Source organism: Erythranthe guttata, chromosome 14, assembly GCF_056151865.1.
Source record: "Erythranthe guttata isolate IM_541 chromosome 14, IM_541, whole genome shotgun sequence".
NCBI classification, from domain to species: domain Eukaryota; kingdom Viridiplantae; phylum Streptophyta; class Magnoliopsida; order Lamiales; family Phrymaceae; genus Erythranthe; species Erythranthe guttata.
In genome coordinates, this window is record NC_142546.1 from 26,280,799 (window position 1) to 26,298,630 (window position 17,832).

A 17,832-nucleotide genomic window follows, 5' to 3' on the forward strand; every position below is an offset into this window, starting at 1 on the left:
TGAATTTGAACTTCCCAATGATCTACTAGATTTTTTTTTTTTTTTTATTGAATGTGGTAAAGAAAAGAAATTAAATAATTACAAGTAGCTGGCGTGCAGGCCTGCAGGGTTATTATGTAACAACACTTGTTGTAATTTTATTGAATTATTATGATCAGACATGACATATGGCTAACAACACTTGTTGTAATTTTTATTTCAAAGCAGGTTGCATGGATTGACATTTGAACATAGAGTTCTTTAGTGGATGGTAATACATTAAACCTTTATAAATTAATACAGTTGGGACTAGAGAAATTCTATTAATTTAACCAACTATTAAATTATCGAGTTCATAATTTAACACATTTTCATCGAGTCGGGATAGAGATAAACTATTATTTAATCGAGATTATTAATTTACCGAGGTTCTACTGCAAAAGGTTCAGTTAGCACAATTCAAGAATATATCCAACATTAATAACTGGTAAACGTCTGACACGAATCAGTTAAAAATTAGAACCTATTTACAGGAATCTATCAACTGTGGATAGCTCCAACACTCTTCTTCTTCTTCTTCTTCTCTGCTTCAAACTTCCCCTTTTACAGCTAACGGGTTACAGTTGTAAGCTTAAGACCAATGCCATTGTTCAAAGTATTGTACGTACGGCTCAAGCTCTTGCAGTGGCATTCTGGATTTAAGTGAAAGAAAAGGCTACAATGAATCATGATGTCATACAGAACAAAATCACAGCACAAGTTGGTTAGTGTACTAACACACATGCTCTATCATCAGACTTCACATTTTAAAAAATAAGACAATATAAGACACAACTCCGAATAGTTCGATCGATACATCACGCCCGTGTATAAATAAGGTACGCAATCAGTTTTTTCACGTTTAAAACATAGTTTCGAAGGACTTGAAAGTTTGAACTCCAAAAGTCATCTTTCTTTATTCAAGAATGTTCTGCATTCATTTGAAATTTAGATAATTTAGAGTTATTGAAGACGACAAAGTACAAATCCTTAAGCAAAAATTTATGATGGCAAATCCACGGACTAGTCAAGTGGCGGTTCAAATGCAACCCATATATCATATGAAATATCAATTGGATCGAGATGTTACCACTGTAAAGAATTTTGGGCGTTGATTCTGTTGTAGAAGTGTGTAATTCTTCCTCTACCAGCTGGCTTTGGTTTGACAGTTTTTTTCCTGAGACCAAAGATCTCCTGCACTAGAGGTACATGAACAAGCACCAAATTCCATGCCAAGAACCACCCTACACACAAGTACTTCACCATAACCACACAGACACAACAGAAGAAATAAATAGTTTTAAGCAAAGGGGAAAATGTCCTAATTGCAAATGCCCAGATACATGATTCTGACACAAAACCAACCAATCATTCATTGGGTAAAATATCGGCATTCCACATTAATAAGCTCGAAATACATACTAACAGAGGTACTACAACTCAAGATTCTATTCCAATAAATAAATTAAAAAAAAAATCAACACCCAGATAAAGAACACTGCAGAGAATACAGCAACGGGAAAAATTAGAGAAGTCCAATCAACAAACACAAATAAATTCATTTAACATACAGAATCAATTGTGCAATAATTCTACAACATATACAGAGAGAGAAACTGACCGAAGAAGAGTAACGAGAGCGTAAAGAGAATAGCGAGAACGGGGCGAAGGAGGAGAAAACTGAAGTAATCCAAATTGGAGAAAGAGAATTCTTGGTCGGGAAAAGACTCCATCTTTTTCGAATCGATCACAATTATTTGACCTCAGCCCCAGCTCTATTATACATACAATTATTTGCTCAGCGACTTTATTAGGGCAACTGGGCGTGCAATCTTAATTGGGCCGGCCCATTTTTAAACCAGAAACGGGTTGCAAATATTAGGCCCAGCGATTATGTCAAATAAACATCTTCGTGGGTAATAATTTTATGGCAGCTGAATCAAACGCTGTTTCTCTTCCTACCTTCTTTACCTTTTGCAAGTATTACTGCATATTTTTTGACAATTGTGAATTACTTGAATACTCGTTTTGATCGTAAATAGGTACAAGGTTACGCTAATTTGCCTGCTATCTTTCTTAATCAGAGGTTCTTGTCTGGGATTAATTTTTATATTATATTTTTTGAATTTTTTTTTTTCATTGCATTTGATTTTGTTGATCAGAATTAGCTTTTAGTGTTGTTTATAAATATCAATGTTGATATACCAATGTTTGTTTGATTTTTCGTATCAAATTTATTTGAGTCCCCTGTATGAGAGGGGGGGTGATTGAAATTCGGGATGGTGTTTGTTGTGAAAAATGAAATTGAGATTAGAAAAGGTAGAGTGCTATTGAAAACTAGAAGATAGTTAAATACATTGCTTGTGATTGAAAATACTGGATTGTGCTCGTATCATGTATATAAGACGGAAAATTACAGGATCTGCGAATAGGAAGTTTTGGTCTGTATTAACCTTGATTAGCTCTCACTGTTATCCCAAACGCATTTATGCCTTGTTTCGGAATTACGATAGGACTTGATAGACAATATAATCAAGGTTTACCGAATTGGTGTTTTGTTGTACTACGAGCTAGAAAGTGTTGGCTTAGGGATCAAGTCCTTGGATGTCTACTAACTTATTATTAGTAGCTAGAAACATAGTTCTAATCTTTGCTAGTTTGGCCACAGCTTCATTCATGGTGATCCTGTCTGAAGGTGAAATGCTTAGACATTCCATTGCCAAACTCAAAATGGACGACAAGCATTGCTCCTTTGCTGAGAAATTCTCGTCTTCTCTGCCAACCAAATTAGCGTCCACAACTTCGAAAATCGTGTTTTTGTTTAAGGATAGGCTGACCCAGCTCTTCAAGCTCATTTCATCACCGAATATCTCGTCCGTTGGTTTCTTCCTTGTGCAAATCTCCAGCAGCAATATACCGAAACTATACACATCTCCTTTGGTGGATACTATTCCTTGACCTCCATATTCTGCATTCAGATTGAACACCCACTGGATCAGGTGAAAAAAAAATAGGGTTTTTAAACTCGACGCCTTTTCTACATATATTTTATTTTTATTTTTTAGAAATAATACAGTGTTCTTTTTTTATTATTTCTTGAAATTAGGGTTTACGGATTGATCTGAGACATAATCACCTGGAGCCATATATCCGACCGTTGCCAAGGTTTTTGTTTGAGTCATCAACTCCCCTTGGTCGAAGAGTTTGGCAATACCAAAATCACCAACATGTGCAGTCATATCTTCGTCTAGCAGGACGTTACTCGGCTTTAAATCGCAATGCACAATGGGGAAATCGAGTCCCATATGAAGATATTCCAAGGCTGATGCAACATCTATTGCTATGTTCAATCTTTGCAATAAGTCCAAGAAACAGTTATGGGAATACAGCCATTTTTCTAGGCTCCCATTTGGCATGTACTCCAAAACGAGAGCTTTGAAATCTTCACTGTTGCAGCAGCCGATGATTTTGATCAAATTCCTGTGCCGAATGGCTCTCAACACTTCTATCTCTACACCGAAGCTTTTGGCTACTTTCTCAGACTGCAAATTGAAAACCTTAATTGCAACGGTTGAGCCATCAGAGAGTGTTCCTATGAATACCGATCCGAAACTTCCACTTCCAAGAATGTTGCTCTCGCTGAACGCATTTGTTGCCCGATGTAGTTCCAGATAAGAGCTTCCTCTCCATGAACGAATCAATGAAGTTTCACTTTCGGGTAGATCTTTGTTTGATTTTCTTCTTCTCAATAGCAGAAGAATCAATATGATCGCTAGAATGATGGCTGATAGACAAGAAGGCACGATATATTTCACCAAAGAATCAGCTTTCTTAGTACTCTCTCCACAAGGTGGGACTTGTAGACGAGTTGCACCACATAGACGATAGTTTTTTGCGAATGATTCTGCTGTAAAGTTTGCAAAATTACCTCCGGTTGGAATCGGTCCTTCCAGTCTGTTGTAAGACACGTTGAAGTAGCTGAGGTAAGTGAGTCCCTCTAGTGACTTCGGGATAAAACCGGAGAAATTATTGAAGGAGAGATCCAACAATTCCAAGCCTCTTAAATCTCCAAGAGAAGTAGGAAGTGAACCTTGAAACTTATTATGTGCCAAAGATAGTGAAAATAATGATTCTGCTCCTCCGATGGAACTTGGGATATCCCCTGATAGCTGATTCCACGACAAGTCTAAATCTCCGATTGACTTTAAGTTCTGAATCCCGGGTGGGAAAGAGCCGATTAAACTGTTTGAGGATAAGTTTAAGGCCGATAGATCCTTAAGATTCCATAAGTTGGAAGGCACATCAGATTCCAGTTCGTTGGAGTCTAAGTACAATCTTCTCAGGTATTTGAGCTCACCAAAACACGCAGGAATCGTCCCATTGAGCTTGTTGTCGCTCAAATACAAGTCGCCCAATCTGCTGAGCTGGCAAAGATCAACCGGGATGTCTCCTTGGAGCTTATTGTGCTCGAGATATATACGTATGAGTTGTTTTAACTTTCCGATTGTTGTTGGGACGTATCCTGTCAATTCGTTGTTGTCTAGATATAAGTCTCGCAAGTTGGTCAAGTTTCCAATGTGAGTCGGAATAGAACCTCTAATTCTACATCCAAATGCTCTAAAAATCTGAAGAGAAGAAGAGAAATTTCCGATTGAAGCAGGGAGTACACCATCCAGCTGGTTCAGTGACACTTCTATCTCCTGCAAAAGTCTGCAGTTTGTTAAGGAAGATAGAAATCTCAGTTCCTGATTTGGAGATTGTCCTGTTAGATTATTCCCTCCAATTATAAGGCGCTGTAAGAGTCTTGAATCACCAAAGTTAGGTATTGGGCCAGAAAAAGAGTTTTCTACCATATCTAAGACAGCAAGACTAGAAGCATTGGTGATAAAGCTTGGAATTAGACCACTGAGTTTGTTGCTACCCAAATAAAGCTGTTGTAGATTGGGAAGAGAAAGCTCTATAGCTGCAGGAAGCTGTCCTGAGAATTGATTGGCTGAAAGTTCCATCATCCGTATCGTCGATATGTTGAACATGGAGAATGGAATGCCACCAGACAAACTGTTGTTTCTGACATTGATTTCCACAAGATTAAGATTACCAAGCTCAGCTGGCAATTCACCTGCCACAAACATCATGTTGATTCTTGAAAATTCAAAATAATATTAAGATATAAACACAGTTTATTCTTGAATCCATCAACATACCCGTGAAGTTGTTATTATCTAGATACAGGTACTTAAGCGCCGTCAGATTTCCGACATGCTTAGGTATGTAACCTGTGAATCTGTTACGAGACAATGATAGGACCGATAGATTTCTACCATCCCATATCTTGTCCGAAACTTGACCGCTCAGCTGATTTGAACTAAGAAACAGCTGCTCAAGATTGGGGAGATTAATATACATGTCTAATGGAAGGCTTCCTGAAAGACTGTTGTTGGAGAAATCGACGTTTTTCAGAGAAGACATGTTGAAGATAAAAGATGGAATTTGCCCTGTTAGAGAGGCACCGCGGATGCTCAAGTCCTCTAAACGTGACAGATTGCGTAGGCTCGATGGAACTTCCCCTGAAAAAAAAAAGCAGGACAAATTTCACTGTAAAGCTTCATTACAGATACACTTTGTTCGACATCATAGTTTCCTTGATGACGATTATGCTGGAAAAAAGAAAGAATATATACCCCGGAAGCTGTTTTGCCCGAGATACAATCTTTGGAGTTTGGTCAACCAGCCAATTGAACTTGGTAAGCTGCCATTGAAATGATTCAAGGATAAAGACAAGCGTTGTAGCTCGCTGCACTTGTAAATATCAAATGGAATTTGGCCAACAAGTTGATTCAGTGAAAGAAAAAGTTGGCTGAGTTTGGGAATACTATTGCACATATCGTTGGGGAGACTACCCGACAAACTGTTGCCGGTTAGATCAATCGTTTCGATACTAGAAAGTCTGAAGATACCTTGTGGGATTGGACCGGTGATCTGGTTATACTTGAGGTCCAAATTTTGCAAAGAAAGATTGGCAAATTCTTGTGGGATATTTCCACCAAGAGAATTGTACTGCAAGTTGAGTATCCTCAGTTTCGAACTGTTGCCTAATGATGGAGGAATTGGGCCTGAGAAAGTGTTGTTGTCCATGAGAATGGACTCGATCTCTCGTAAGTTTCCAAACCAGGATGGTATTTCACCGGTGAATCTGTTGAATCCAAAATCAACGGACACTAAACGGCGTAAATTAGAGAGCTCTTGAGGTATGGAGCCTGTGAAATTGTTGAAGCTGAGGTCTAAAGAAGTGAGGTATGTCAAGTTTCCAAGACTTGGGGAAAGAGTGCCTCGAAATCCAAAGCGGGAAAATTTGAGGGCTGTGACTCTATTTTCGACACAAGAGACACCAATCCAGCTGCAAATGGATGCATCAGCAGACCAGTTCTTGGACAAGATTTGATAAGGGTCTGAGGTTATTTTGGTTTTGAAGGCAACAAGTGCTTCTTGATCATCATCTGTGTTTTCGTTTGAAACTGCAGCGCTTAACGAGAAAATTGTGTTGATGTTTAATAACAACACTGCCATGGAAACGAAGAAGCAATAAGGTTTCTCCATCAAATTGGTGTTCTTGGACTTGGTAGAAATCAAATTACACAATTTGAATATATCTGTACTGGGAATCGACATAACTTAGCCCTACTTATCTGCATGGGGTTGGAACATTTATGGCAAATAAAAGCCCTCCCAACTACAAATTAGGATATTTATTTTTAGTTTACATTCAAGAAATATACTTCTTGAAATAATTTTAACAAGAAAATTAAATTACTGTATATTTATTTATGTGTGGATATAAAATTTCAACGTAGAATAAATTTGTTTTCTCCAATTCTACCCCAATATTAATGACAGGTGATGAAGTGGGACGAAAGGAAGATGAAAAGTCAAAATAAGTAATAACTCATTTTGTCTAACTAAATTAATATTTTGAGTACTTCAATTTATTAAAGTCGCAATATATACCTACTTAATTGTGAAATTTTAGGTCACTGTGCGTGCAATCTTAAATTGGATGGATGATAGTAGCGGTAGGGCAAGATGAGAAGATCGATCCAAAGGAACGCCAGCTCCCTCAGACACTGGAAATCGTCGAATCCCAATTTTATGGTAGCTCGCTATTTCTTTTCCTGCCCTTAATGTTCAGCAATTACTGCATATATTTGATCCCAAATATGTACAGGGGGTTTGGGTTACTCCAGTTTTCCTGGTATCTTGCTTAAGAAGTCTTTTTTTTACTTATTCTGATGCAGTTTTTGTTCTTATTACATTTGATTTGGTTGATCTGAATTAGCTCACAATTTTTTGGGAATTAGGTTTATTAGACAATATTATCAAGTGATGTTTGATGCACGGAAATGTTGTAATAGATCCTGTAGTGAATCGTTAATTTGATCGGAGCTCGTAATTTTACTGATAAGGGATTGGTAATGTAGTGCGCTGAGTGTGTGGATTTCATATGTTGCACAACTTTAGAGATAATTTTGTTTGAATAAAGATGTCCGGTTTTAAGGTACAAGTGGTTAAGCAAGAGACTCGAGTTACTAAATGACTCATCTGTCAAGCCCCATTTTGCATATTAGGTACCTGTAGCTTTTCATACTTCCTTCATTACCTCAAACACCGTTTCACCAAGTATCGTTATCACACAGTTAATTAAGATCTTGTCCTGGCAATTGAATATAATTCTCCAATTTCAGGGGGCTTTGCTTTTTTTCTTGTTGTGAACTAATATTTGATTGCTCAGAGAACATCCAGAATTTGGTGCTATCTTCGTGCTAATTACATAAGTCATTTGTGGACATAACTCTGTGTTTCTTGTTTTCATTCTTTGTCTTCTTCCATGCAATTTTTTTTTTTTGGTGTTGTTTGAGATCCTTTAGGAATAAATTAAATATGCAAACTTTCATGCTTAAACCCACTAAAACAATTCTTCATTCGGCTTCTGAAATAGGCAGGATAACTTATGATAAACGATTCAGCATGAATTTCTGATGCAAATAGCCTATTCGGGACGTCAAAGAATAGCCTATTCGATGGGATTTCTCATGAAAATTAAGCCTTTGCTACAAGAAAAAGCCATCAATGTTGTGCTTATAACCTGTCACCACTCATCAAAGCCAAGTGGCTGATTTTGGAATTCCAGTTATGACTTATTAGACCATTATTTCCTTTGGAATTTTTTTTCTTTTTTCTTTTTTTGTGTGTGTGTGTGTGTGTATCAATATAACTAAGTTATTCGAGTTTTGGCACCTTCCCGGCTAAATGTAAGTATGAATGTTGTACACTTCAAGTATGAAAAGGGATCATATCTTATTCAAATTAAACTGTATAATCGGCTATTGACTGAGATAATATTGTGGTCCTGGATTTCCTTGTGAACTCTATCCATTAGTTTTGAGATCATTTCAGCTTCACAATATATACATTTGCTTCTATTTTCCAGCATTTTCTTGTTCTACTCGCAGGTCTTTTTCGTGCTCTTTTTTTTTTATAATTATTATTAATGTGAAAGAGTTTATAGCATGGGTTTATGTTATTCTGGTACAACTATGTTTGTGTTAAATATGATATATAGTTCGCTTAGAAACAGTGTTTGGAGTGGATTAGTTGGGAACAAAACATGTCTCCCAAACCGGTTACAATGCATTATTTATGCAGTTATATCTTCTGACTCTAGGATTATACATACACACACACATACACTAGTAGTTTTTTAATTGTGGTTTAATCTTTTGTTTAAGCAAAAACCATTAACGCATGAATTTCCGGTAAGGGACAAAAAGCATGAGATCCCGGTGGAGAGAGAGAGAGATAGAGAGAGAAGAAAGGAAAGGGACTCAGTCCACACTTTATATTATTCTATTGTTATTATTATTTTTATTTTTATTATATTATATTCCCCTCCACAGTCCACCCCTAAAAGGGGGAAGAAAAATGGAAACAGGGGAATAAAATCATCTTGGAATCGATGCTCTTCTCTCTCTCTCTCTTCCTCACTCCTCTCTCTCAGAGAGAGAGAGAGTTGGGGGTGGGGTTGAGAGGAAGGAGATTTTGAGTTGATGATAAAAAAAAAAAAATTTAAAAAAAAAAAAAAAAAAAAAGCCATAGCTTTCATCAAGAGACAAAAGCTATCACAGTTAGCAAAATTGTATCTGCTTTTGGACATAAAATAAAAAGCCAAATCCAGGAATCTCTAACTGTCCCAATGCTGTTAATTGGAATCAGAGTCATCACTCTTCTTTTTTACACCATACCAAACCCAATCTCTACTACTAATTCAAATAAACTATTCTTCTTTTTTTTTTTTTTTTACCATAAAAAGATTGATTACTCACATTATTATATTATATCAATAATTTACTATTATCTCATTCAATTTTTAACCTCCAGCTTTCTATTAAAGGAAGACAGAAACATACAGAGAGGGGCACTACTTTTATGTTTGGTATAAATATTACTTACAGCTGATACTCTGATACATACAGTCACCTCATGTTGACATGTTCTTTTTTTTTTTTTACCACTTTTCTTTATACTAATTTATTTTTTTGGTGCTTTGTGTTCTCTATTTCCCTTTCAACATGTTTCCTTTTTTAGTTTCTTTTAATAGAAAGACAGCTGCAGTGATGCATTGCCTCCCAACTTTACCTGCTGTTAAAACAAAAACAAAAACAAAAACACAGGATCCCACAAAAAACACTGTGCAAGAAATTAATCAAACACAAACACAGAAAGAAGAAGAAGAAACTAAGATAACATAAATTACAATCAACCCCACTACTAATTTTTTCCCTAAACATTTTTAAGTATTTTCTTTTTTTTTTTCCTTCACATTTCTTGATTTTTTGAAAAAAAAAAAAAAAAGAAAAAAAAAGACCTACCTATGAGTGCAGAAATCGGAAAGCATCTTCCTCCCTTCAACAATTTCATCAAAAAAATCATCGAGCTGACCAACAATATTCTCAGTCCCAGCCCTAATTACACCAAAACATCCCTTCAAATTATCCACTCTCTCTCTTATCCCAACTTCTGATTCCCACTCCACCACCCCCTGCCGCCTCTCCAGCTCACCCCTCAGCTCATCCATGGCGGCCTTCGACCTCCTAAACTCGTACAGCAGAACTCCGGCTCCGCCACTTATTTGATTGATCTCCGACGCCACCCTCTGCTGCAGCCTCGCCGTCGATATCATGATCGCCGATCCGAAGAAGAGGCACCCATCTAATCCGTTGATCGACAAATTCGACTCCGGCCAACAGTAAACTAATCCGTAGAGAAGAATCATCAGCAGAAGTGAGCTCACATTTCTCATTGCGTAAAGAACTCCCCTGAAACCAGTGTACCCATTCAGCTTCGATTCCACAGAAACTTTGTCGTCGAATTTCAATAACAGGGGATCAATTCTCGTCTCCATTAGCGACCTGTTTTCCTCCTCCAGCCCCACCGCCTCTCTTCTGCATCCCGATATAGCCCTAATAATCTGTTCCATTTTATGAATTTTTTTTAATAATAATAATAAAAAAACCCAATCTTTGGAGAAAAATAAAATGAAAAAGTGATCTTGAAATGATGTATACCTGACGGGAGAGCTGTGGGGTTAAACGGCGGTGGCCGTCGAGAGAAGAGGTGATGTTGACGCCGGCGGAGTAGTAGTTTTCCAAGGAGGAAACCCCGGATTTGATGACGTGGCAGACATCCCAAAGCTTGGAGCTTTCGTCCATGTACTCGTCGAGCCATTTGTCACCGAGGGGGAGGTGGAGTTTCTGAACCAAAAGAGTCAACTGTGTGTGGAATGATCTCAAAAGGGATAGAACCCTTTGGAGGAATTGAATAGACATGAAGTTGTTGGATGAAAACACGCGCTCTAGATCATCTATCCCACGTGTCAGGTAGTTGTAGAATCCATTAACAGAGTTTGCAGATGAAGGATCCATCATCAATCAATCTATCTATCAAACTGCAGGTGAAGAAGAAGATGATGAATTGAAGAAGAAGAATTGGAAAGAAAGAAAGAAGTTGGAAAGAGTGTGGTGATATTTAAAGGGTAGAGAGATAGAAGAATTCAGAATTGTTGTTGGGAGCAATGATGGTTGTTTCCTTATGAGGGGAAAAGATGATTATAATCTGCCATTTTCATTGTTTTTAATGTGCCAAGAAATAATATAAAGGCAAATAAATCCCAGAGTGAAACAAAAGCATGCAGCAAACTTTGGACATCAATTTCTCATGACCTCTCTCTCTCTCTCTCCCCTCCAATTTCTTTCCCTTTTTTTCTTTTTTATATATTTTTCCTGATAAAACGGAGTTCTTTATGCAAAGCTAAGGTCAATTAATATATAATACACGGACGCTGGTGTAGATGAACGGTAGAGATCTATCCCGGCCCTTTTTGGACAGTGTTGTTGTTAATGATGTTAGGATTTGGGTGAGGTTGTAAAATGTTTGACCATGTTGACTAGGTCAACTCTACCTCTCTCCTATATATGATCTTACTAAAAGATAGTCATTCCTTAATCCATTTGGGTTTAATTAGAGAATTAGAAGAGATTTGGCACTCTGTTTTGATTTTAGTGCTATTTGGATTCTTGTTTCCTCATTTTCTTCCTCGAGCAACTGACTTTGCTTCCTTTACATTACATCCCACCCTCTATTCTGTTTAAATTTGTGGGATTTTGTTTTCTCCTAGATTTATTTCTTTCATTTTTATTTATTTATTATATGATTTTATTTACAAACTCATCATCATAATCTTCTTCTCTTTTTTTTTAGTTATTGGTAAAAGAAAAAAAAAAGAATTTTGGAATGATGGGATTCTTTCTTTGTATATGTATTTGTGTACCTATCTACTAAAAATTAGTCTTTTTAGGCCACTCAAAACCCTTTTTACTATTCTTTTTTATTCCTTTTCAAGATTCTTTTTAATTAATTAATTTATTTATTTTGAGTTTTATATTTATTTCCACACTAATCTTTCATTTTATTTCTTAGTCGTACAATAAATGATGCTCCACACAGAACTTACAATGATCAATCCTAATTTGATTAGTGGCCCTTCGGACCCATCAATCATCTTATGGGACCTATTTCTTTGAAAATATTCACTTGATTTATGGAGTATCTCTCTACTATGATTTTTTTATTCATTTTTTTAGTATTTTATTTACTATTAAATAGAAAAAAGTAATAAATAAAGATTTAATGATAACAATTTTGGAGAGTCTTTTGAAGAGAGGTTGTCACATAACATCAAGATGATGTAATTTTAAAGCATTATGTGGTAAGCTCCTAGGCTTAGCCATGGCATCTTAGTAATTTCTCTTAATTGTATTATTATTATAATAATAATAATTGTGGTTTACTACTTTACTTAAACTTGGATGATGCATCTTTTCTAGCTGGGAAGATGGGGGACCAAGAAATCTAAATTATATTGGATTGGTCAATTGTTTATTAATTAAATATTTGAATAATATTATTTGTTAGTAAATGGTTTATTTATTTATTTTTATTTGATAAGAGAGAAATAGAGAGTGCTCGTGGGTTTTTGGAGAATGGGACACTTGAGGGGATGTTGGTCTTTTGAGATCTCATCGGAAAGTGAATTTGTAACTACGCTCCATTTTTTTAGACCATTGATTTGGGGACCCTTTTTTCATTTTTTTTTTTTAATAATTTGATACATTGCAATATATGGAGAAATGGGTACTCTAGACGAATTATTTAGGACTTATGGGCCAAAAATGTAATTATTATATTTTGAAAATAATTTTATGGTAATTTGATTCTTGATTAGACTGCCCCCATCATCATTCATTCCACGTTATGATGCTTGCTCCAAGGCTAAATTACAATGATAACTTTTTATTTGATCGAGTTGTTGTAACTTGTAAACATTATAACAATGGTTCATTATGATTTTCGAAACGTACAACATCATCAAATTGGACTAGTGACTTGTATGAATTTGGTAATTAAATTTTCATTTTTTTTTTAATTTAAATATCCCCTATTTAAGAATGAACATTTTTTATGGACTATATATATAGTCTGTCTGTTATTAGGTAAAGTAGAATTTATTTATTTATTATTATTTAATATTTATATAAATTGATAAAGTAGAGTTGTTTAGGTTGAAGACTGCGTAATTAATATCTTAGCCCACCATCCTTTTCCAACCTATGAGAAGATTGCAATGCTATCTATATATATAATTTAATTTCTTCAAGAATGTTTCGTTTTCCTCGTAATGAAACCTATGTTCATCCAACTGTATGGTCCATATCCTCAAAAATTGAATAAATAATAAAAAAAAAATGGAAAAAAAGAAAAGAAAGTTATCTAAATTTAATATATCGAAAATAACATCTTCTATAAAACAAAAATTCAATTCAATTTTTAGTTATATTACATTTTAAGGGAAGCATTTGTAATGTTATGTAATTAGACTAAACTTCGATGGAGGGCAATATAATTTATCCAATCTCTGGTAAAGGGTAAAAAACAGAGTTTCGAAAAAGTTAATGGTCAAGTGGGTAAGTGTTAGCTAATATTAAACTTTAAGGGATGTTTGCGTAATTTCCAAATAAGATGGGGTACAATTGGAAGGGCAAAGTGCACTTCACCTCCTCCAAAAGTTATTTTTTTACACTAGACCCCCTACAAACATAAATGCATTCCACATTGCCCCAATGGAAGATTTTTTGGTGGAATATACAGTTTTCACCCCTAAGTTTGAATCAATTCCATATTTGGTCCACCATGTTCATAAGAAATACAAATTTGATCCCTCATATTTTAAAAATTCAACCTTTTTAGTTATTTCTGTCAATTTTATGTTAAAACTAACGGAATCAAATGTATGCTCATCACTACCATAACTGACGGACTAATGGTAAATTGACGAAAATGACCAAAAATGTCAAATTATTGAAACAAGAGGGACCAAATGTGTTTTTTATGAACACGATGGATCAAATATAAAATCATTGCAAACTTGAGATATGAAAACCATAAATTTTCCATTTTTTGGTGGAATAAAGTTTTATTCCTCTGTAATATATTCCCACCTTAATTTTTCACTAACTGATGGCATTCTTTCACAAAATAATTTAATATTTTTATTTTTCTCATGAATCAAATAATCGTAATGGAACATCCTATTTGATCAAACTCGGGTTCATGGTCATATTGTATGCGAAATTAATTATATTTATCGTGATATAATAATAATACATAATGGAATGTTTACAGTTTCATCCTTCAAGTTTGTAACAATTTCACATTTAGTCCTCGTGCTTATAAAAAAACACATTCAGTCACTTATGTTTCAATAATTTAACATTTCTGATAATTTTGTCAATTTATTATTAGTCCTTCAGTTAAGGCAGTTGGGCATACGATTGCTTCCGTTACTAGTGACGAAAAATTGATGAAAATGATTAAAAATATTGAATTTTTGAAATATGATGGCCTAAATCTGTTTTTTTTTTTTTTTTTTTTTTTTTTTTTTTTTTGTGAATAAGGAGGACCAATAACGAAATTGAGATAATCTTAAGGGACGAAATGTGTATTTTTCCCAATACATAATTGATTGAGTTAAATCAAATTAGGTATGGAGTGTGATATAATTTTTTGATTTAGAAAGTTTGTTGTGAAATTGTAGTAATTGATGAGTCGTGAATGCCTAATTGTATGCAAGTGCTTAGCCAGATTAGTTATGAATTGAAATGGTTAATATTTAATATTTAAGGGACCACTCACAATTTTCAGTTTCAACTCTACAAAATAATGAGGATAAAGAAATTGATTAAAGCCTACTTTGTTTTAAGATGATAGCTCCTACGCCTGGATTAATGGGTCATGGATAAATTGTTAAGTGATTCTTGAACTTTAGCCCCTCAACTATGTGATATTTTTAACGTTAGACACTTATTTTTTTTATTTTTTTTCTTTTCAAAATTCAATTTAAATGATGATTTTTTTGGATTATTTATCAATATCTTGTTCTTTTCTCACTAAATTAAATTATTAGAAGGATCAATTTTAGATAAATTCCAAAAATAATATACAGAAAAAAATGGGTGCCAACTACACTAGTGGAAGCTTTTCATTAAAATGGCCAACCTTCTCAAAGTGCACTACTCTGTTCTATATTTTTGGCCATCTAGTTATTATCTTTTTAACTATAATTTATTAAAAATTAAAATATTGTGATATTTTATCTTAATTGGGTTTTTTTCCTCCGAAAATGAGAAATTTATGCACGTAACATAACTACCAGAACTCTCACTCATCATATTTCATTTTCGAAGAATCCAATTTTGTCCAAAGAAGTCGTCGTGATAATATAAACTAATACTTTCGAGTAAATAAAAATAATTTCCTTTTACCATGTAAGTTGAGTATTGATCATGTGCAGAAATAAATGAGACGAATGAGCAAGTTAATATATATCAATTTTAATTTTACTAATAAAAAAAAATTCTGTAAAAAAATTAAAGTAAATTTATTTACGTGCTTTTTTAATCGTTGATTGAAAATATAATTATGAAAGGAAAAAGGGAAAGAAAATTGAAACAACAAATGATTAACAATGAATAGAGAGTTGTACTTTGTGTTTCAGGAATTGTCATTTCAAAGCCAATTGATTCTTTCACAGCTGTTACTTTCATAATAGGCAATTGCCTCTTTTCGGGCAGGCAATTATAACAGAGACCAACACTTAAGCCATGCCCTTTTTTTTTTTTTTTTTACCCCTCCTCCAATTACATTAAATAATAATTATTTATAAGGTGTTGCAGTAAATTAGCATACCCCCTTTTTCAGCCTTTTTTTCTGTAGCACACAATTGAAATTATTCCTCTGCAATCAATTATTATTATTATTATTATTATGAGAATAGATAGTTGTTTTTTTTATTGACTTCCCAAATTCATAGAGTCTAATAAAGTAACACATCACATAAATGAGGCCTACTCCCTATTACAAACATGCCTTAGGTTTAGTTGTTGTTAGTTATTATTTTTTTTATTTTTTAAAATTAAATGCAAGAGGGAAAAAAAATAAAAAAATAAAAAAGATATATATAGTGAAAATGTTGAACCCAATTTGAAATTTGGTTATGGGATATATGTAAGAAGAGAGTTAGTTTGGTTTAGAAAGGAGGTGAAGGCCCACCACGAAGATTCCTACCCAATGGCCATTTCCACAACCCCTAAAAAGAGGGTTTTTCTAAAATTATGTAAACTCATGAATAAATAGCTAAACCTTTTTTAGTAATCTACTCTCACAAGTGCTTATAGCCTTTAATTTGCGTGTTCACACTCTATGTGTGGTTTAACCCTTTTCATTGTGTGTGTATTTATACTTATATATATATTAACAGTGCAATTAAAATGGAAATTAAAGAGAATGAATGAAATGATAGAGATAGATATCCGAGTTAGTTGTTTTTCTAGGCTAAAGATGTAACTAGATAGCATCATGATAGTTGTAATGATTGAATTTTGTGTTAGGGTAAATTCTTTGATGATATCAAGCTACTACCCTAATAATCAACAAAGAGATAATTGCAGACAGTGTTCATTTATGTTACACAGATACTTCAACATTTTAACGTATTTGTATTTTAGAAATGATTCATGTATTATGATGCTGATGTAGACCTAATTAATTGATGGTTGATACTAATATTTCCTTGTTCGTATGCACATATGAATTTATCCCCGGTCTATTTTCCGTTTTATTTTGTTTTCTAGGAATGAAATATTGAATTGGGTCAAAAATGGGAACCCAATCAATTTTTGGCAGCTAATATTTGCTGATCTTGATTTGGCAAAACTTTAAGACAACACAACTGCATGAAAGAAGCTGTCTTCAATTCAATTTGGGTGCATGTTGCATTCTTGCTAGTGTTATTGTTTTTTTATTTTTTTAGGACCAGTCCCCTATAAACAAATTACACATGTTTCGTGTCCAAATACTATATAGTAAACAATTTTTCCATCAATAATACTACACAAATATCAGCCGATCTTATTTAATTCGATTTCAAAAATATATGCAATAACATTTAAATCATCCATCGTGTAAGAAGATACTCATCAAAAAAAAAAATCGTGTAAGAAGACACGTGTAAGGAGATGATTTGTTGGGGACTAGTGATTTAATTGATCAGTAAGGGCTCAGAGTCACAGCCACCCTATGCAGTATTTATGTGCTGGGAATGTTTTTGGACATACTTTGAAATTTATGAGCAATTATTACACTCATCATTTTACATAAATATTTATTACAGACCGTTTGAAATTAAAAACACATTAAATTGAGTATTATTTATTACATTATTTTGTTACTCCAAATGGTAAGTTTGAAAAAATCAGTTCCAAAAAACCAAATTGTCATATCGATGTTTAAAAATTAAAACTGTAGCTTGTGAGCTGGACATAATTCATACAAATTTTTTTTAAAAGAATATGAATATTGTGAAAATCATTTAATTTAGTTAAGGTTAGGTAAATGTGGTCCCAAAAAGGAGATGTAGTATTTCCAGCCGTAATTCAAACCAAATATTTGGACCCACATTCATAAATACACAAAAAAGAGAGAATTAAGTAATTAATTAATTAATAATTATGGGGTGAGTATATAATTAGGGGGATTGCCTAGCCTAGTCGATCAAGTACTACATGGACCATTCGGCCGCCAATTAATAGACCCGACCCTTTTTAGTAGTATCTCTTAAAGGTAGGTGGCATAATTAGTAGACTATGA

At 34.2% G+C, this 17,832-nt stretch overlaps 3 protein-coding genes and 1 long non-coding RNA gene across 7 annotated transcripts; 1 reads left to right on the forward strand and 3 right to left on the reverse strand.

Annotated features, from left to right (window-relative positions):
* Positions 1–417: 417 nt before the first annotated feature.
* LOC105972898 (uncharacterized) lies at positions 418–1,831 on the reverse strand. 2 transcript variants are annotated; one of them, XM_012997880.2, is made up of 3 exons: positions 1,640–1,831; positions 1,109–1,262; positions 418–671 (listed from the first exon to the last, which is right to left on the reverse strand). In XM_012997880.2, coding segments are annotated over exons 1-3 (267 nt in total). In that variant the 5' UTR covers positions 1,752–1,831; the 3' UTR covers positions 418–670. The 2 variants fall into 2 exon arrangements, with proteins under 2 accessions (XP_012853334.2, XP_088670168.1); XM_088814042.1 differs by lacking the exon at positions 418–671 and having other exon boundaries at positions 1,105–1,262.
* A 532-nt stretch (positions 1,832–2,363) lies between these two features.
* LOC105972892 (uncharacterized) lies at positions 2,364–6,706 on the reverse strand. The gene is made up of 4 exons (XM_012997873.2): positions 5,700–6,706; positions 5,223–5,585; positions 3,155–5,137; positions 2,364–2,986 (listed from the first exon to the last, which is right to left on the reverse strand). The coding sequence occupies exons 1-4, from the start codon at positions 6,685–6,687 to the stop codon at positions 2,604–2,606; spliced, it is 3,717 nt and encodes a 1,238-aa protein (XP_012853327.2). The 5' UTR covers positions 6,688–6,706; the 3' UTR covers positions 2,364–2,603.
* Positions 6,707–7,097: 391 nt separating this feature from the next.
* On the forward strand, positions 7,098–8,479 carry LOC148765546 (uncharacterized). The gene is made up of 2 exons (XR_016029814.1): positions 7,098–7,167; positions 8,012–8,479. It is a non-coding gene; the product is annotated as an uncharacterized LOC148765546 (long non-coding RNA).
* Positions 8,480–9,563: 1,084 nt separating this feature from the next.
* On the reverse strand, positions 9,564–11,368 carry LOC105972897 (uncharacterized). Of its 3 annotated transcripts, none has more exons than XM_088814041.1 (3): positions 10,638–11,368; positions 9,942–10,540; positions 9,564–9,708 (listed from the first exon to the last, which is right to left on the reverse strand). In XM_088814041.1, exons 1-3 carry the CDS (start codon positions 10,995–10,997, stop codon positions 9,705–9,707), a joined length of 963 nt encoding a protein of 320 aa, XP_088670167.1. In that variant the 5' UTR covers positions 10,998–11,368; the 3' UTR covers positions 9,564–9,704. The 3 variants fall into 3 exon arrangements, with proteins under 3 accessions (XP_088670167.1, XP_088670166.1, XP_012853333.2); XM_088814040.1 differs by having other exon boundaries at positions 9,564–9,711; XM_012997879.2 differs by lacking the exon at positions 9,564–9,708 and having other exon boundaries at positions 9,938–10,540.
* Positions 11,369–17,832: the final 6,464 nt, after the last annotated feature.

Bases quoted from the DNA above. Each gene is read 5' to 3' on its own strand.
- LOC105972892 (XM_012997873.2), bottom strand. From the start codon at position 6,687: ATGTCGATTCCCAGTACAGATATATTCAAATTGTGTAATTTGATTTCT. The intron at 5,586-5,699 runs GTATATATTCTT...TTTTTTTTTCAG, and splicing joins CGGGCAAAACAGCTTCCGGG to GGGAAGTTCCATCGAGCCTA. The intron at 2,987-3,154 runs GTGATTATGTCT...ATCTGAATGCAG, and splicing joins GGTCGGATATATGGCTCCAG to AATATGGAGGTCAAGGAATA.
- LOC105972897 (XM_088814040.1), bottom strand. From the start codon at position 10,997: ATGATGGATCCTTCATCTGCAAACTCTGTTAATGGATTCTACAACTAC. The intron at 10,541-10,637 runs GTATACATCATT...AAAATGGAACAG, and splicing joins CCCCACAGCTCTCCCGTCAG to ATTATTAGGGCTATATCGGG.
- LOC105972898 (XM_088814042.1), bottom strand. From the start codon at position 1,751: ATGGAGTCTTTTCCCGACCAAGAATTCTCTTTCTCCAATTTGGATTAC. The intron at 1,263-1,639 runs GTCAGTTTCTCT...ACTTGTGTGTAG, and splicing joins GCTCTCGTTACTCTTCTTCG to GGTGGTTCTTGGCATGGAAT.